The following is a 15,092-nucleotide window of genomic DNA, read 5'->3' on the forward strand; positions in this document are numbered from 1 at the left end:
CAACTGTATCGTGGCTTCCACCAATTCCAGACAGGTTTGCCTCGTCATGGTCGAAATTATCAAAGGCACCAATAGTGAATGTTACTTTGTCATAGTGACTCGGAAATGGGACTCTATCTAAGCTGCTCTCAAAGGTAAAGGCTGCCATATCATTCTGGTGGCGCAGGAGCTCATCATAACTTGAACATAAGCCAAAGCGGTTAAAAGTCGTAATGAGAGTGGCACTTTTGCACAAATCATATATGGCCTGGCTGTTCATAATGTGCAGGGGAGTTCGCTTTCTCCCACGATGTAAATCATGATACATGATTTGGAAGAGACAATGCATTTGTCTAGATCTTGACTCAGAAATACCAGCCCATTCATCCTTCATGTCTTTAGGCTGATCACCTTCATCGTCTGGTATGCATGGACCCGCAGTGAATTCAGTCGGGTCAAAATTATACAGGGTAGCCATGAACTTAAGGCCCTGTCACACCTTGACGATTTAGCCAGCGTATGCCTGACGTATGAAAAATTTGGCTAAAACGCTGGCACACGTCGAATACGTTGTGGGTAAGTTTTGTGTACGTTAAGAGCACGCTGGCATACGTCGTAGTACGCTGGAAAACGTCGTAGTTCGCCGAGCTGTTCGACAAATTTTCCATGCTTGAAATTTTCCGACGTATGCCAGCGTATGACTTGCACGTTCCGCATATGCTGGCATAAGTTGTAGGCACGTTACGCGATCGTTGACACACGTCGACCACACATTACTTGTAAGTTACTCATAAGTCGAAACACGTCGAGGTAATGTCTCTCGCAGTGGTTCTCAACCTTTTGTAGCTGCGACCCCCCCACCCCCCGAAAAAAAAACAACAAAAACTTCCAATATTTCATCACGTGCCTTGATTAAGGCAATAGCGAGACCCGTCATAGTGTATTTACGAAAAAATATATTGTATTTAAGAAATAAATAATGTATTTACGAAATTACAATACATTACATGGAATAATCTTTAAAAAGTAACGTGAACTTTTCAAAACTTTAAAACAAATGTCCAAATATATTTAAAAGTTCATGATAGACACTCTCAAAAGGCACCGTCAATGCGAGGATGTGTACAAGTGTTTAGTATTTATGGAGATGCAGATCCTGTATATGAAAGAGCACGGTCCTAATATAAAGGTTTTGTCTTCACAATAAGAAGAAAAACGACGAGCTCTCTTTTTAGAGCTGCCAATACGCCATTATACGGTAGCTGTAAGTTAGAAACACGTTTAGTAAGTTCTGTGGTCGTCCGGAAGACGTCAATCAAATACGTCAATATGCGTTGGAGATACGTTACACATAGGTTCAAAGCACGTTACTCATAGGTTAAAAATTAAGTTTCGGGTACGCTAAACATTACCTCGACGTGTTTCGACTTATGAGTAACTTACAAGTAACATATGTCGACATGTGTCAACGATCGCGTAACGTGCCTACAACTTATGCCAGCGTATGCGGAACGTGTGTCATACACCGAGTACGTCAAGAAATTTTCAACATGCTGAAAATTTCTCGACGTACTCGGCGTACTTTGACGTATTCTAGCGTACTACGACATATGCCAGCGTGCTCTTAACGTATACAAAACTTACCCATAACGTATTTGACGTGTGCCAACTTGGTTCGGCAAATTTTTCATACGTCGGCATACGCTGGCTAAAACGTCAAGGTGTGACAGCGGCTTCACACTTCGATGTCGAGTGCGGTTATGATTTGAATCGTCGAGCCGCAGCCTATGAATAGCCTATGCCACGTGATCGTTGGCGATACGCTGCCGCGCTATGCATAAGTTAGACTATCGTTGGGCATAGGTTGTGAACGCCGACAACACGCTCAGCATTCGTTGGTATAAGTTATCTATATGTGATTGAAACGTTCTGTGTACGTTACTAATACATTATGCATACGTCCAACTCGTTATTATACACCCAAAACTTAAAAAAAACATCAATAGTTCAGCGTACGCCAGCGTTTTACATACATTTTGATACCTTGCCATACACTGGCTAAAACGTCAAGGTGTGACAGCCCCTTTAAGCAAGGGTTAAGGAACTGGTACAGCATTCCAGGAAGTCCTCAAATCATTAGCATCACAAAACCGATCTTACAGGTCAAAATCTATGTCTAACAGAGACTGCCTAATGATATCAGCACACTGCCTGATGAGATCAGTAGATCGGATTGTTTCTGCCATGTTTTCAGTTATAACCCCCTTACTGAAAAATAACCCAGACCTATTCAACTGCTTTGGCTGTGAGAAACATATCCGATCTGAAAAATGTTTGGTGAGAAGAATTTTGACACTACCCACTTCAAGATGTTTATTCATCGCATCCTGAACAAAACTAAGTTCATATCCGTTACCATTTGCAAGACCTGTTTCAATGTCAGATATGATATTTGTCCAAGCCTCCTTATTATGGTTGGTGCTTTTGTCCTCACTGCTTTTGTCTTTAAAGTGTTCATATTTCAGAAGATATCTGTCCACGCATTGTTTGTGGCAGTATAAATCTGCTCCGAAAACTGCATGAATGTCCTGGAGATCCTGGTGTAAACATCATCCTGCATAAACACAGCAGCTTCAAGAAACTTCATCGCCCTATTTGTTTCTGAGATTCGATATTTTTCATAGTCACCTCTATGTTTCACAAACCCACATACGACACATTTCTTGTGGTATATTTCGGGTGTTGGGTTTGGGCGTGCACCTACGCTTGATCGACTGGTGTGCTTTGGAGTGCTATCTGCTGAGACATCAGCGCCCTTGCTGGCAATTCTGTCGAGGTGAGACTTCATAGTGCAGGCCTTGTAACACTAATTGCTCATATGATACACAAAGTCTTCCTGACCTCGTACCTTCAGCCTCTTGCTGACGATGTCATCTCGAATTAGTGATGCATCATGTACTCACTTACGACCTTTTTCGGATCCTGTTGTACGTTCTGATCTATCTTGGGTCTATCTAGGGTGAACGGGCGTGACATAACCATTTAAGTTTCCCAACAGGAAATCGTTTAAGCGGTGGCCAAAAAGTGATCAGATTGAAAGTCGACCGCTTTCCATTCTGTGCTGTTTTCATTTTATTGCAACAAATTCCACTTTATTCATATGATTGTGTTCCTTGGCACCTATGGTGATGGGATAGACCCTCAGAGAGGGTAAAATATGGATGTGGCATGTTCTGTGGGGCATGTTTCAGAGGTAGGTCAGATTTTCACTTGACCCAAATTTTTGTGACCTTTTGACCTCCAGTGACCTGATTTTTGAACCAATGAACCTAATTTGCATGTCATATGAAAGAGGGTCTCAAGACCGACACTTTGAGGGGAAGTTTGCATTCCTAGGGTGTAAGACTGCAAAGTAACAGTCGTTTTCATTTCCACTGCCCTTAATAATTGGCCCGACAATTTCCGTCGGAACCCCCAAAAGAAGCACCATTTTCACACTTATTGCCGGGTTATGGAAATGCTAACCAAGTTTTTCTGATAAGGGAAGTGGTCAACTTCAAAATTCCAGTGGGTGACAGGGTACATTTTTTGCACACAAGGAACCCACCCAGCTGATACATTAAATAATCAGTAACATATCCAACGGTGATGATAAATTATGCAGATTGTTACATTCAGTGATGATGTATTATGAACCGAAGCCTCTCACGGCTATTCCCATCAGTTTTACCTCTCGCAAGTTGACGACGGTGTAGTTTCCTCAAGAGTACGGAGTGCCCGGACAATTCTTCAACGGCAGGTGTCTCGAGGAGAGCAGACTTATGATACGCAGCCAGATTTGTACCCTCTAACCCAGCCACTTCCAAAACTCGCTGCCTTGCTGCAGGTAAGTGTGGCTTGTTCGAATCAAGACTTTTCGTCATTTTAATGATTTTTCGTTTGGTGGGGGGGGTGGGTTGCTGCAAGCAAGAAAATCACTCCTAGCAGCATCTATAAGAATTTTACAAAGAAAAATTGAATGAACCCTCAGGAGCATGGTGTGTTAATGAGGCATGTTAGACTGCTGTTGCTACAGAATAGCAGTCAAATCGTGAGGCAAAAATCACGCAAGAATACAAGTTTGTAAACCAGTATGATCAGGTGCGGTATAAAAATCGGGTGGTGAAAAACCAAACTCTGAAGAAAAGTAATAATTTACAGCAGTAATAACGTGTGGGGTTTTTGTTCAGTAAATGATGCTTAAACTTTGTACGATCCACGAAAAAGGGAGAGTTGTTGTCTTCTCAAATAGCATTTCGGTTCAACTTACATATTGATACGAGCAAAAGTACCCGTCCCCATTGACGGGAAAAGTTTAAGTTAATCGATCAATTTAAATTATTTCACAGTCTTCACAAAGGTCAATTGTGTTGCACTCTTTGTTTCACTCAGAGCCAAAGCTCGAAGCTACTTATACCGCCCACCGCGAAATGGCGGTGCAACCTCGGGCGGCAGAGGTTTTGTTTGTCTAAAAAGAGGACAAAACATCGCTATTTTAAACTGTGTTACTCCATGAAGATTTGTGTTACATCTGCTTTAATCCAGATGTTAATGTTAATTTGAAAAATTACTGGAAGGGCCAATAAAGTGACTGATTATATTGCATCAAGAAAAGTGAAATTAAAGATAAAACAAAACCAATCAGCAGCTTTTCAAATGCAGCGCAGGATGTGGCAGACGAACACACAGACAGACACCATGGTTCATAATATATTCAAGATTATATATGTATTGTATTATATTATGTATTATGTTGTTGGCAGGATAGCGTGGAGGTATGCTCACTCATCTCTGAGCTGTCTGTCTTTGGATTCAACCTCGGCCCAACTATAAACTGTCACCCTGGTGTTTTGCAGGCAGGGCGAGGAATCGATGCGCGCACCTTCTTTCGGATGGACGTTAAACTGGGTGTCCGGTCTGCTAGCATTAGTGTGTAGATGATGAGGACTGCATGGTGTCGTTCGTGAAGAGTAGGCGAGCTATCGCCACCACCCTGAACATTACAAATCCCTATCACCTTCAAGTGAACGTCGGACCTGGCGAACCGGTTCATGAAAGACTCAGGCGAAAATAACATTCCTCTGCCTGGGGTTGTTAAATCAGTGTCTGTCTCTCTGTCTGTCTCTCTGTCTGTCTCTCTGTCTGTCTCTCTGTCTGTCTCTCTGTCTGTCTCTCTGTCTGTCTCTCTGTCTGTCTCTCTGTCTGTCTCTCTGTCTGTCTCTCTGTCTGTCTCTCTGTCTGTCTGTCTGTCTGTCTGTCTGTCTCTCTGTACACTTGTATATGTCGGGGTTCCACTGGATTTTTGTTTTTTTTATATCCCATTTTAAAATGTTTGGCCGAGTTTCTTATTTGCTACGCCAAATTTAACAGCCACCATCATACTAATAAATGTCAGTGTGTCAGTGTGTCTCCTCCATAACTCCAAAACCATGAATCCTTGTAGCCTGAAACTTTGCTGGTATATGAAGGAAACTACAAGGAAGTGCATGAGTGAAAATTGGGTGTTTGGGTTAATTAAAACACCCCTTTTTGAAGATGATTAACTGCCTTATTTAATTATATCCTTTATCAGGCGCTCCTCGGCCACCTCACTGTCTGGGTCTCAAGGCGTATCCTGAATAACCTCTCTGGAGTCTGAAGCCGCCATGTTGTTAGCCTGCTCAATCATGCCTCAACTTGGAACGGGCCACAACGATTTCTTAAAGATGAAGTTTTTCTTCTTCACTTTCCTCACTCATTCTCTCTCCTACCCCTGCCCCCTCTCCCCCACCCCTTTCCCTCTGTTTAGGGGACTGTAAGATGTATGAATCGGATTCGGAGTGAGCCGACCGGAGAGGTGCAGAGGTCACTGCATGCATGAGCATTTACAAGCAGAAAGACATTTCCCAGGTAGATAGTGTAGGTTTTAAATGCTCCTGCCCCAGGTCTCCAAAGTATCCACCATCGAGTGTGTGCGTGTGTGCGTTGTTCGTTATCTCCCTATTTGGGTTTCGGAAGGTGGAACAGAGTCCTCCTTGGTCTCGAAGTATCCACCCCCGTTGACCCCGATCATGGATCATGGACCAAGGTGTGAAGTTTTCTGTTCTCAAAGTTTTGTGCCAAGGGCTCTTTTCAGGATCGTCACTGAGCCCCGGACAGCTTCCAGCTGTAGTTTGTTTGTGGTAATATTCCCAGGGATGGTTTTTAAGATCTCTGAATGGTTCTTCCTCATCATTCCCGTTGCTTCAATGATCACTGATACAATTTCGGATCGCTTCAACTTCCAGGGTCTTTTCACTTTCTTTTGGAATCTTGGTATTTGATCATTTTCTTGATTTCTGTGTTGTTTAGGCCAAAATTGCTGGGTACTGGCATGTCAAACGGAGGGAATGAGTGGAGAGAGAGAGAGATAGAGATAGAGATAGAGATAGAGATAGAGATAGAGATAGAGATAGAGATAGATAGACAGACACATAGAGAGGGATCATTCTCTTTGGTAACCCCACCTTCCTCCCCTTCTCTCACTCACTCACTCACTCACTCACTCACACACACATCCCTCCAGTAGTGTACAGCAACGTTTGGTGAGGTGTTGCTCTTTCCCACCTCCCTCCTCTTCCTTGTTAGTCCTCCCTGGCCCCCTTCCTCATACTCGACTAGCTCCCCTCCCTCCTCTCTCTCCCATCATCCTCTCACTCCTCTCTGTTCCACCCTCTTTCTCCCCCCATGCTGAACATCCCCATCAGCTAAGTGACGGGTTGTATTGCTAGTTAGATATAGTTCATGCATCCACAACCTTTTATTCAATCCTTTTCTTAATTTATTTATTAAACCGATTAACCAATCACAGGAGGATGAAGCAAAAATCTGCCAAATGATGAATCCTCTTCAAGCTCCCTTCACAGATATTTGTATATATTCTTGCAACTTCAAACTTGTGATTCATTAAACACATGTACACTTTAATTGCCACATGGCATCAAATCGTATCCAATTATCTGGCGTGAACTTTTAACAACAAAGTCATTCATCAACTGGTTTATGGCCGATTTGTGCAGACCGTTTGCACAAATGTGGTTCACCAAAATAATTCTAAAATACAAGGCCAGAAGAGCAGTTTTTTATGGCATGTTGTGAGTATTATTACATACACTTTGCATGCAATACAAATTTTCCAATTTATCTTGAGATGATTACAAAGAACTGGAGACATGAAAAGCCTTTTCAGCCATTCGCGCATTCCCACACCAGCATTCACACATAGCACAGGTCATGCCCTGTGAAGCAAAGGAACAGACCAAAGAAGAGAAGTGCAAATACATGAAGACAACCAGAAATAATTTCCATGAGAAAGCATGCAAATGGGCCGCACAGGAGGCTGATGGGAAGGACAGAGTAAGACAAAGATACAGCCACCTTCACATGTGCGTCAGAGCAAGTACACAGACATTTTAAAAACTTGATTTTATTGTTTTTTTACGATTTCATGTCCGAGGAAAGTAAACTGGCTGGTTGAAGCAGAATTAAGCCGTAAAACCTGGACGATGACGCCCAAAGAGCATTTGCATACATTGTCAGATCAATAATTTGCTGCACATTTCTGGACCTGAGTTTTTTTTTTTTCTTTCAAGGATTTCATTTTGAACGCTACAGTGTACGAGTATATATTAAATATTCCTCCTGCAAATAGGAGTATTCACTTGACCTTAATTGTTATTGCTTGCTGTTTATGTCCACCACCAAAGGTGGACATAGGTTATGTATTCACTCCTGTTTGTCTGTCTGCCTGTGAGCAGGGCATCTCAAATGGTTATGGACAGATTCAATGAAACATGGTGGACACGTTGGCGTGTGTGACCAGGACAAAGTGATTAGATTTTTGTGAAGATCTGGATCCGGATCCAGACACTAGAATTTTTTGCGATTCTTCACCGTTGAGGGAGAGGGCCAAAAACGATATGTACAGCGGTCTGCAAAAGTTTTAACCCATACCAATCATGTCACATTTAGATGAATTGCGAGTCATGGAGACTGCTATGTCTCCATGACTTTTACAGCAATGACTGCTATGAGTCTTTTTATCTTGCCAAAACGAAGTTTTGCAAGATATGTTAGTCAGCTTGTATGTTTTTTTTTTTTTTTTTTTTTTTTTTGTTTGTTTGTTTGTCTGTAATCATGTATAAAAAATTCTGCAGAGCACAGTTATCATCGGAAGTTTTTGTAACTTCGCATATCAGAGGCCTATAGACGTCCCTTTCAGTGCACAAAATTTTGAAGGTCAACGTCAAGGTCACTTTGGCGCAAATCAGGGGAGTCGACGAAACCCTTATTTTTTGAGTAATTTTGATCGGATAGTCTTCAAACTTCATGGGAATATAGTTCATGGTCTGGCGCTCAGCTGATTAATTTTTGGTGGCGATTGGCCTTGACCTTCATATGTTTTTTATTTATTTTATTTTATTTTTCTTTTTTGGTCTGTAATCACGTATAAATCACTCTGCAGAGCACAGTTATCATTGGAAATGTTTGTGACTTCGCATATCAGAGGCCTATAGAAGTCCCTTTCAGCGCATAACATTTTGAAGGTCAAAGGTCAAAGGTCAAGGTCACTTTGTCGCAAACCAGCAGAGTCGACGAAACCCTTATTTTTTTGAGTAATTTTGATCGGATCGCCTTCAAACTTCATGGGAATATAGTTCATGGTCTGGCGCTCAGCTGATTAATTTTTGGTGGCAATTGGCCTTGACCTTCATGGTTAGCGCCTCAGGTCAAACATATTTGACCCCAAGGTCAAATTTTCAAGTTTTAGGAACCATATCGTGTAGTACCTCAAATTGAACACCTTGAGTGCTTTCTAGATATGTCAAGCTTGAGACATTATGATGTCATTTGGTGATGTTATGAGGAAAAAGCATATTTTTCATGGTTACTCTGTAGAACGATTCTCATCGGAATCTCTCGTCGGCAGATATTCCTCAAGGAGTCGCTCCTGGTGGATAGCAGCTCTGTTCACCTCAGTGTGACCTTGAAGAAGTCACACGTGGTCACCTTTTGGCAAGATACTGGTCACCCTGCAGGTGACATTGGTTTATTTTTAGGTCGGTCTCTACCAGCTTTGCACAGTGAGATGGTGAAGTCTTTGCCCATTCTTCATGTGAAAATTGCTCTGGTTCTGCCAAGTTTGATGGGGATCGTCGATGGACTGCAATCTTCAAGTCTCGCCATAAATGTCCAATTGGGCTCAAGTACGGGCATTGACTGGGCCATTCAAGAACATTTATTTTCTTCTTATTCAGCCACTCAAGTGTGACTTTATCTTTGTGCTTCGGATCATTGTCCTGCTGAAATGTGAATCTCCAACGCAGTTCCAGATTCATGGCCGACTCAAGCAGGTTTTCATCAAGGATTCTCTTGTACTCTGTACTGTCCATTCTCTCTTCTATCCTGACAATCTTGCCAGTTGTTGTTGATGAAAAGCTGCCCCATAACATGATGCTGCCACCACCATGCTTAACAGTAGGGATAGTGTTGATTGGGTGATGTGGAGTGTTAGGCTTGTACCAGATTTAACACTTTGAATTTCACCAAAAAGATCAATTTTTGTCTCGTCTGACCACAAAACTTTTCTCAACATGCCTGTAGTATCATTAAGATGCTTTTTTGCAAACTCCATACAAGCTTTTAGATGAGTCTTTTTCAGCAATGGCTTCTTTCTTGCCCCCTGTCCATAGAGGCCAACTTTGTGCAGGGAATAGGATATTGTTGATTGATGAACATTGACCCCCATCTTAAGGCCGGGTCACACCTTGATGTTTTAGCCAGCAATGGCAACGTATTAAAATGTGTGTAAAACGCTGGCTTACGTTGAACTTTTGATGTTTTTTTTTTAAAGATTCGGACGTATTCATAGCGACTTGGTCTTCTGTATAACGCATTAGTAACGGACACAGAACGTTTCGTTGTGTTATAGATAACTTATACCAACGAATGCTGAACCTGTTGTCGGCCTACACAACCGATGCACAACGATAGTCTAACTTAAGCCCCGGTCACACCTTGACGTTTTAGCCAGCGATGGCAACGTGTTAAAATGTATGTAAAACGCTGGCTTACGTTGAACTTTTGATATATTTTTTTAAAGATTCGGACGTATTCATAGCGACTTGGTCTTATGTATAACGCATTGGTAACTACACAGAACGTTTCGTTGTGTTATAGATAACTTATACCAACGAATGCTGAACCTGTTGTCGGCCTACACAACCGATGCCCAACGATAGTCTAACTCAGGCATAGCGCGTTGCACGCATCGCCGACGATGTCGTGACGTAGCCTATTAAAAGGCTGACGCACAACGATTCAAATCATAACTGCCGTAGAAATGGAAGGGTCAAAATCGCGGTCACACCTTAGCGATCTTGCCAGCGTATGCCGACGTAACAAAAAGTGTGTCTAAAACGTTGGGGCACGTCGAATACGGTATGGGTAAGCTTGGTATGCGTGAGTAGAACGTTAAATACGCTATCATACGTCGTAGTAAGTAGAGTACGTCAAGAAATTTTGAACATGTTCAAAATTTTACGACGTACTCGGCGTACGACACACGTTCGCATGCGATGAGGATAAGTTTTACACACGATATGTGGACGCTTACACACGTCCACAAAGGCTACTTATAAGCTACTCATAAGTCGAAACACATCGCGGTAATGTCTTTTTTACGCGAAACTTATTTCTAACTTATGTTTGACGTGCTTTGAACCAATTCTTTACGTAGCCCCAACACACATCGACGTATGTAGACGTATTCCAATGACGTCTTCCGGTCGACAAAGAAAAATAAATGAACGTGTTTCTAGCTTACAACTGCCATATAAAGACGTGTTCCCAGCGGTTTTGGGAATTGGTATATAAAAATGGTGTTCATAAAAGGGGAACCCAACAGTGTTTTCAAGTCCTTTTTGAGTCGATGTCCATGTCAGCAGTAACAGTATCAGTATCAGTATTAGTATTAGTATTAGTATTAGTAGTAGTTTGTTCATGTTGGCAGTAGTAGGTGAGTGTGAGGGGGAGGGTGTGGGTTATGATGGATCGTCCTTGCGTCCGCGTGTCCACGGGTACGTTCATAGGCTGCCACTCAACGATTTAAATGGCTGCATCTCCACTATTGAAAGTAGACGCTTGTGCTCAACAATTGGATTTTTTTTACATTCAACGACTTTTAAACGGTACCCCTCAGCTAGTTTCATTGTTTACAATGAACGATTTAAATTGCTGTCACTCGCCTTTGTTTTTTATTTTTTTTTATTTTTTTTGACGCTGGGGTTTGGAAATTTGAAACGTTTCTTCTGAACGTGTTAAAACGCTCAAACTCGACTATTTTAAATAGACGCTGCCGATGGACAATTGGAATCATAGCCAAGCTAGACATCGAAGTGTGAACATCCTCATCATGCCGAAGAAAAGTTTGAAGAATGCTGCAAATAAGTGTCTTGTTCATGTTGGCAGTAGTAGGTGAGTGTGAGGGGGAGGGTGTGGGTTATGATGGATCGTCCTTGCGTCCGCGTGTCCACGGGTACGTTCATAGGCTGCCACTCAACGATTTAAATGGCTGCATCTCCACTATTGAAAGTAGACGCTTGCGCTCAACAATTGGATTTTTTTTACATTCAACGACTTTTAAACGGTACCCCTCAGCTAGTTTCATTGTTTACAATGAACGATTTAAATTGCTGTCACTCGCCTTTGTTTTTTATTTTATTTTTTTTTTTTTGACGCTGGGGTTTGGAAATTTGAAACGTTTCTTCTGAACGTGTTAAAACGCTCAAACTCGACTATTTTAAATAGACGCTGCCGATGGACAATTGGAATCATAGCCAAGCTAGACATCGAAGTGTGAACATCCTCGTCATGCCGAAGAAAAGTTTGAAGAATGCTGCAAATAAGTGTCCTGGCCGTGGCCGTGGACGCTGACGCAAGGACGATCCATTATACCGACGTCTTTCAGCCTATGAGTAACTTAAAAGTAACGTCTGTCGACGTGTGGCAACGATCGCGTAACGTGCCAACAACACGTTAATCATAGGTAGGAAATAAGTTTCGGGTACTCTAAACATTACCTCGGCGTGTCTCAACTTATGATTAACTTACAAGTAGCATGTGTTGACGTCTGTCAACAATCGCAGACCGTGCCTACAACTTGTGGCCAGCGTAGCGGAACGTGTGAGTCATATGCCGGCATACGTCGTGAAATTTCAAGCATGAAAAAATTTCGTTTAAAGCCAACGTACAACGACGTATGGCAACGTACTACGACGTATGCCAGCGTGCTCTCAATGTTATCAAAACTTACCCATAACGTATTCAACATGTGCCAGCGTTTTAGAAAAAAATTCAAAAATCGGCATACGTTGGCTAAAACGTCAAGGTGTGACCGGGCCTTTAGGCATAGCACGTTGCACGCATCGCCGACGATGTCGTGACGTAGCCTATTAAAAGGCTGACTCACAACGATTCAAATCATAACTGCCGTAGAAATGGAAGTGACAACATCGCGGTCACACCTTGGCGATCTTGCCAGCGTATGCCGACCTAAGAAAAATGTGTCTAAAACGTTGGGGCACGTCAAATACGGTGTGAGTAAGTTTGGTATACGTGAGTAGAACGCTAAAGTACGCTATCATACGTCGTAGTAAGTAGAGTACGTCAAGAAATTTTAAACATGTTCAAAATTTTACGACGTACTCGGCGTATGACACACGTTCCGCATGCGATGGGGATAAGTTTTACACACGATATGTGGACGCTTACACACGTCCACAAAGGCTACTTATAAGCTACTCATAAGTCGAAACACGTCGCGGTCATGTCTTTTTTACGCGAAACTTATTTCTAACTTATGTTTGACGTGCTTTGAACCAATTCTTTACGTAGTCCCAACACACGTCGACGTATGTAGACGTATTCCAATAACGTCTTCCGGTCGACAAAAAAAATAAATCAACGTGTTTCTAGCTTACAACTGCCATATAAACACGTGTTCCCAGCAGTTTTGGGAATTGGTATGTAAAAATGCTGCTCATAAAAGGGGAACCCAACAGTGTTTTCGAGTCCTTTTTGAGTCGATGTCCATGTCAGCAGTAACAGTATCAGTATTGGTATTAGTATTAGTAGTAGTTTGTTCATGTTGGCAGTAGTAGGTGAGTGTGAGGGGAGGGTGTGGGTTATGATGGATCCTCCTTGCGTCCGCGTGTCCACGGGTAGGAGACATCTTTGCACCATTGTTCGAAGTTCTTCGTGGCTAATTTTTTATGGGGCTTTTTCAACAATGAGCTATAGCTTGTTTTTACGATTTAGGTCTATTCCTAACAGGTTGGACAAATGCACAATGAACTAATAATGTGCATAGAGCGCTTTGATTACTTATAGATACGATATACCAACGAATAATTATCGTGTCGCCGGCGTTCACAAACTATGCCCAACGATAGCTTAACTTATCCATATCGTGCGGCAGTTTATCTTTGCCGGTGACGTAGGGTTTGCTATTCATAGGCTGCCACTCAACGATTTAAATGGCTGCATCTCCACTATTGAAAGTAGACGCTTGCGCTCAACAATTGGATTTTTTTACACTCAACGACTTTTAAACGGTACCACTCAACTATTTTCATTGTTTACAATGAACGATTTAAATTGCTGTCACTCGCCTTTGTTTTTTGACTTTGTTAAAACGCCTTTGTTAAAACGCTCAAACTCGACTATTTTAAATAGACGCTGCCGATGGACAATTGGAATCATAGCCAAGCTAGACATCGAAGTGTGAACATCCTCGTCATGCCACAGAAAAGTTTGAAGAATGCTGCAAATAAGTGTCCTGGCCGTGGCCGTGGACGCTGACGCAAGGACGATCCATTTTTCCGACGTCTTTCAGCCTCTGAGTAACTTAAAAGTAACGTCTGTCGATGTGTGGCAACGATCGCGTAACGTCCCAACAACACGTTAATCATAGGTTAGAAATAAGTTTCGGGTACGCTAAACATTACCTCAGCGTGTCTCAACTTATGATTAACTTACAAGTAGCATGTGTTGACGTCTGTCAACGATCGCAGACTGTGCATACAACTTGTGGTCAGCGAAGCGGAACGTGTGAGTCATACGCCGGCATACGTCGTGAAATTTCAAGCATGAAAAAATTTGAGGACAACCAAAAAGTACAACGTTTAAAGCCAACGTACAATGACGTATGGCAGTGTTTTTCAGCGTGCTCTCAATATTATCAAAACTTACCCATAACGTATTCAACGTGTGCCAGCGTTTTGGAAAAAAAATTCAAAAATCAGCATATGTTGGCTAAAACGTCAAGGTGTGACCGGGCCTTTACACATAAAGCCTTGTAGATCTTTCAAAGTCATTGATGGATTTAGTGACATCCCAAACCAGTTTCCTGCTTGCCCAGCTTCAGAGTTTGGATGGGCGACATGAACTTGGTAGAGCCTGGGTGGCATGATACGTCTTCAACTTCTTAATGATGGATTTCACCGTACTCGAAGGGATAATGAGTGACTTTGAACTCTTCTTATAACCCTCTCCTGAGCGGTGCTTCTTCACCACTTTATGTCTGACTTATTTGGAAAGCGCCTCGGTCTTCATGTTTGTCTTGTTGGTTGACCAAGTGAGTTGCAACTTAAAGCTCCTGAGATAAATGCGGAAGCTTAATTTTTAAGTTAAACTATTGATTACCTCCAGTTGAAGCCTATTAAACTTATTTTGTAACCTTTTAAACAAATAATTTGCTCCTGAAGTGATTTAGGGTTCATTAGGCAAAGGGTTTGAATACTTCTGCAACTGAGAATCATCCGATTTTCTCTGTTAATATAACTTATTCACATTTTATCTGCATTTTTTTAGCTTTATCACTTTGGAGTAGTTTTGTGAAAATGATATTTTAAGTTTGATTTGAAAGCATCATGAAATAATGTCATTTCGAATCAAAATGTGAAAACTTGGGGGTGCATACTTTTCTGGGCCACTGTTGCAGGATATCTTAAAGTTGTAGACAGATTATAACAAAACTTGGTGGATGAGTTGAGTTG

At 42.0% G+C, this 15,092-nt stretch overlaps 1 protein-coding gene across 2 annotated transcripts in view; it reads left to right on the top strand.

The window, feature by feature from the left end:
• The window catches only part of LOC147027842 (uncharacterized), a 219,053-nt gene that overhangs the window by 74,859 nt on the left and 129,102 nt on the right, over positions 1-15,092 (top strand). For both annotated transcript variants that reach the window (XM_085877510.1, XM_085877511.1), the window contains one exon: positions 3,704-3,865. In XM_085877510.1, coding sequence (XP_085733636.1) covers positions 3,704-3,865 — 162 coding nt within the window. The remainder of the gene's footprint in view (positions 1-3,703; positions 3,866-15,092) is intronic.

Source organism: Eptatretus burgeri, chromosome 4 (genome assembly GCF_056783735.1).
Source record: "Eptatretus burgeri isolate ZD-2024b chromosome 4, Ebu_testis_v1, whole genome shotgun sequence".
Taxonomy (NCBI): Eukaryota; Metazoa; Chordata; class Myxini; order Myxiniformes; family Myxinidae; genus Eptatretus; species Eptatretus burgeri.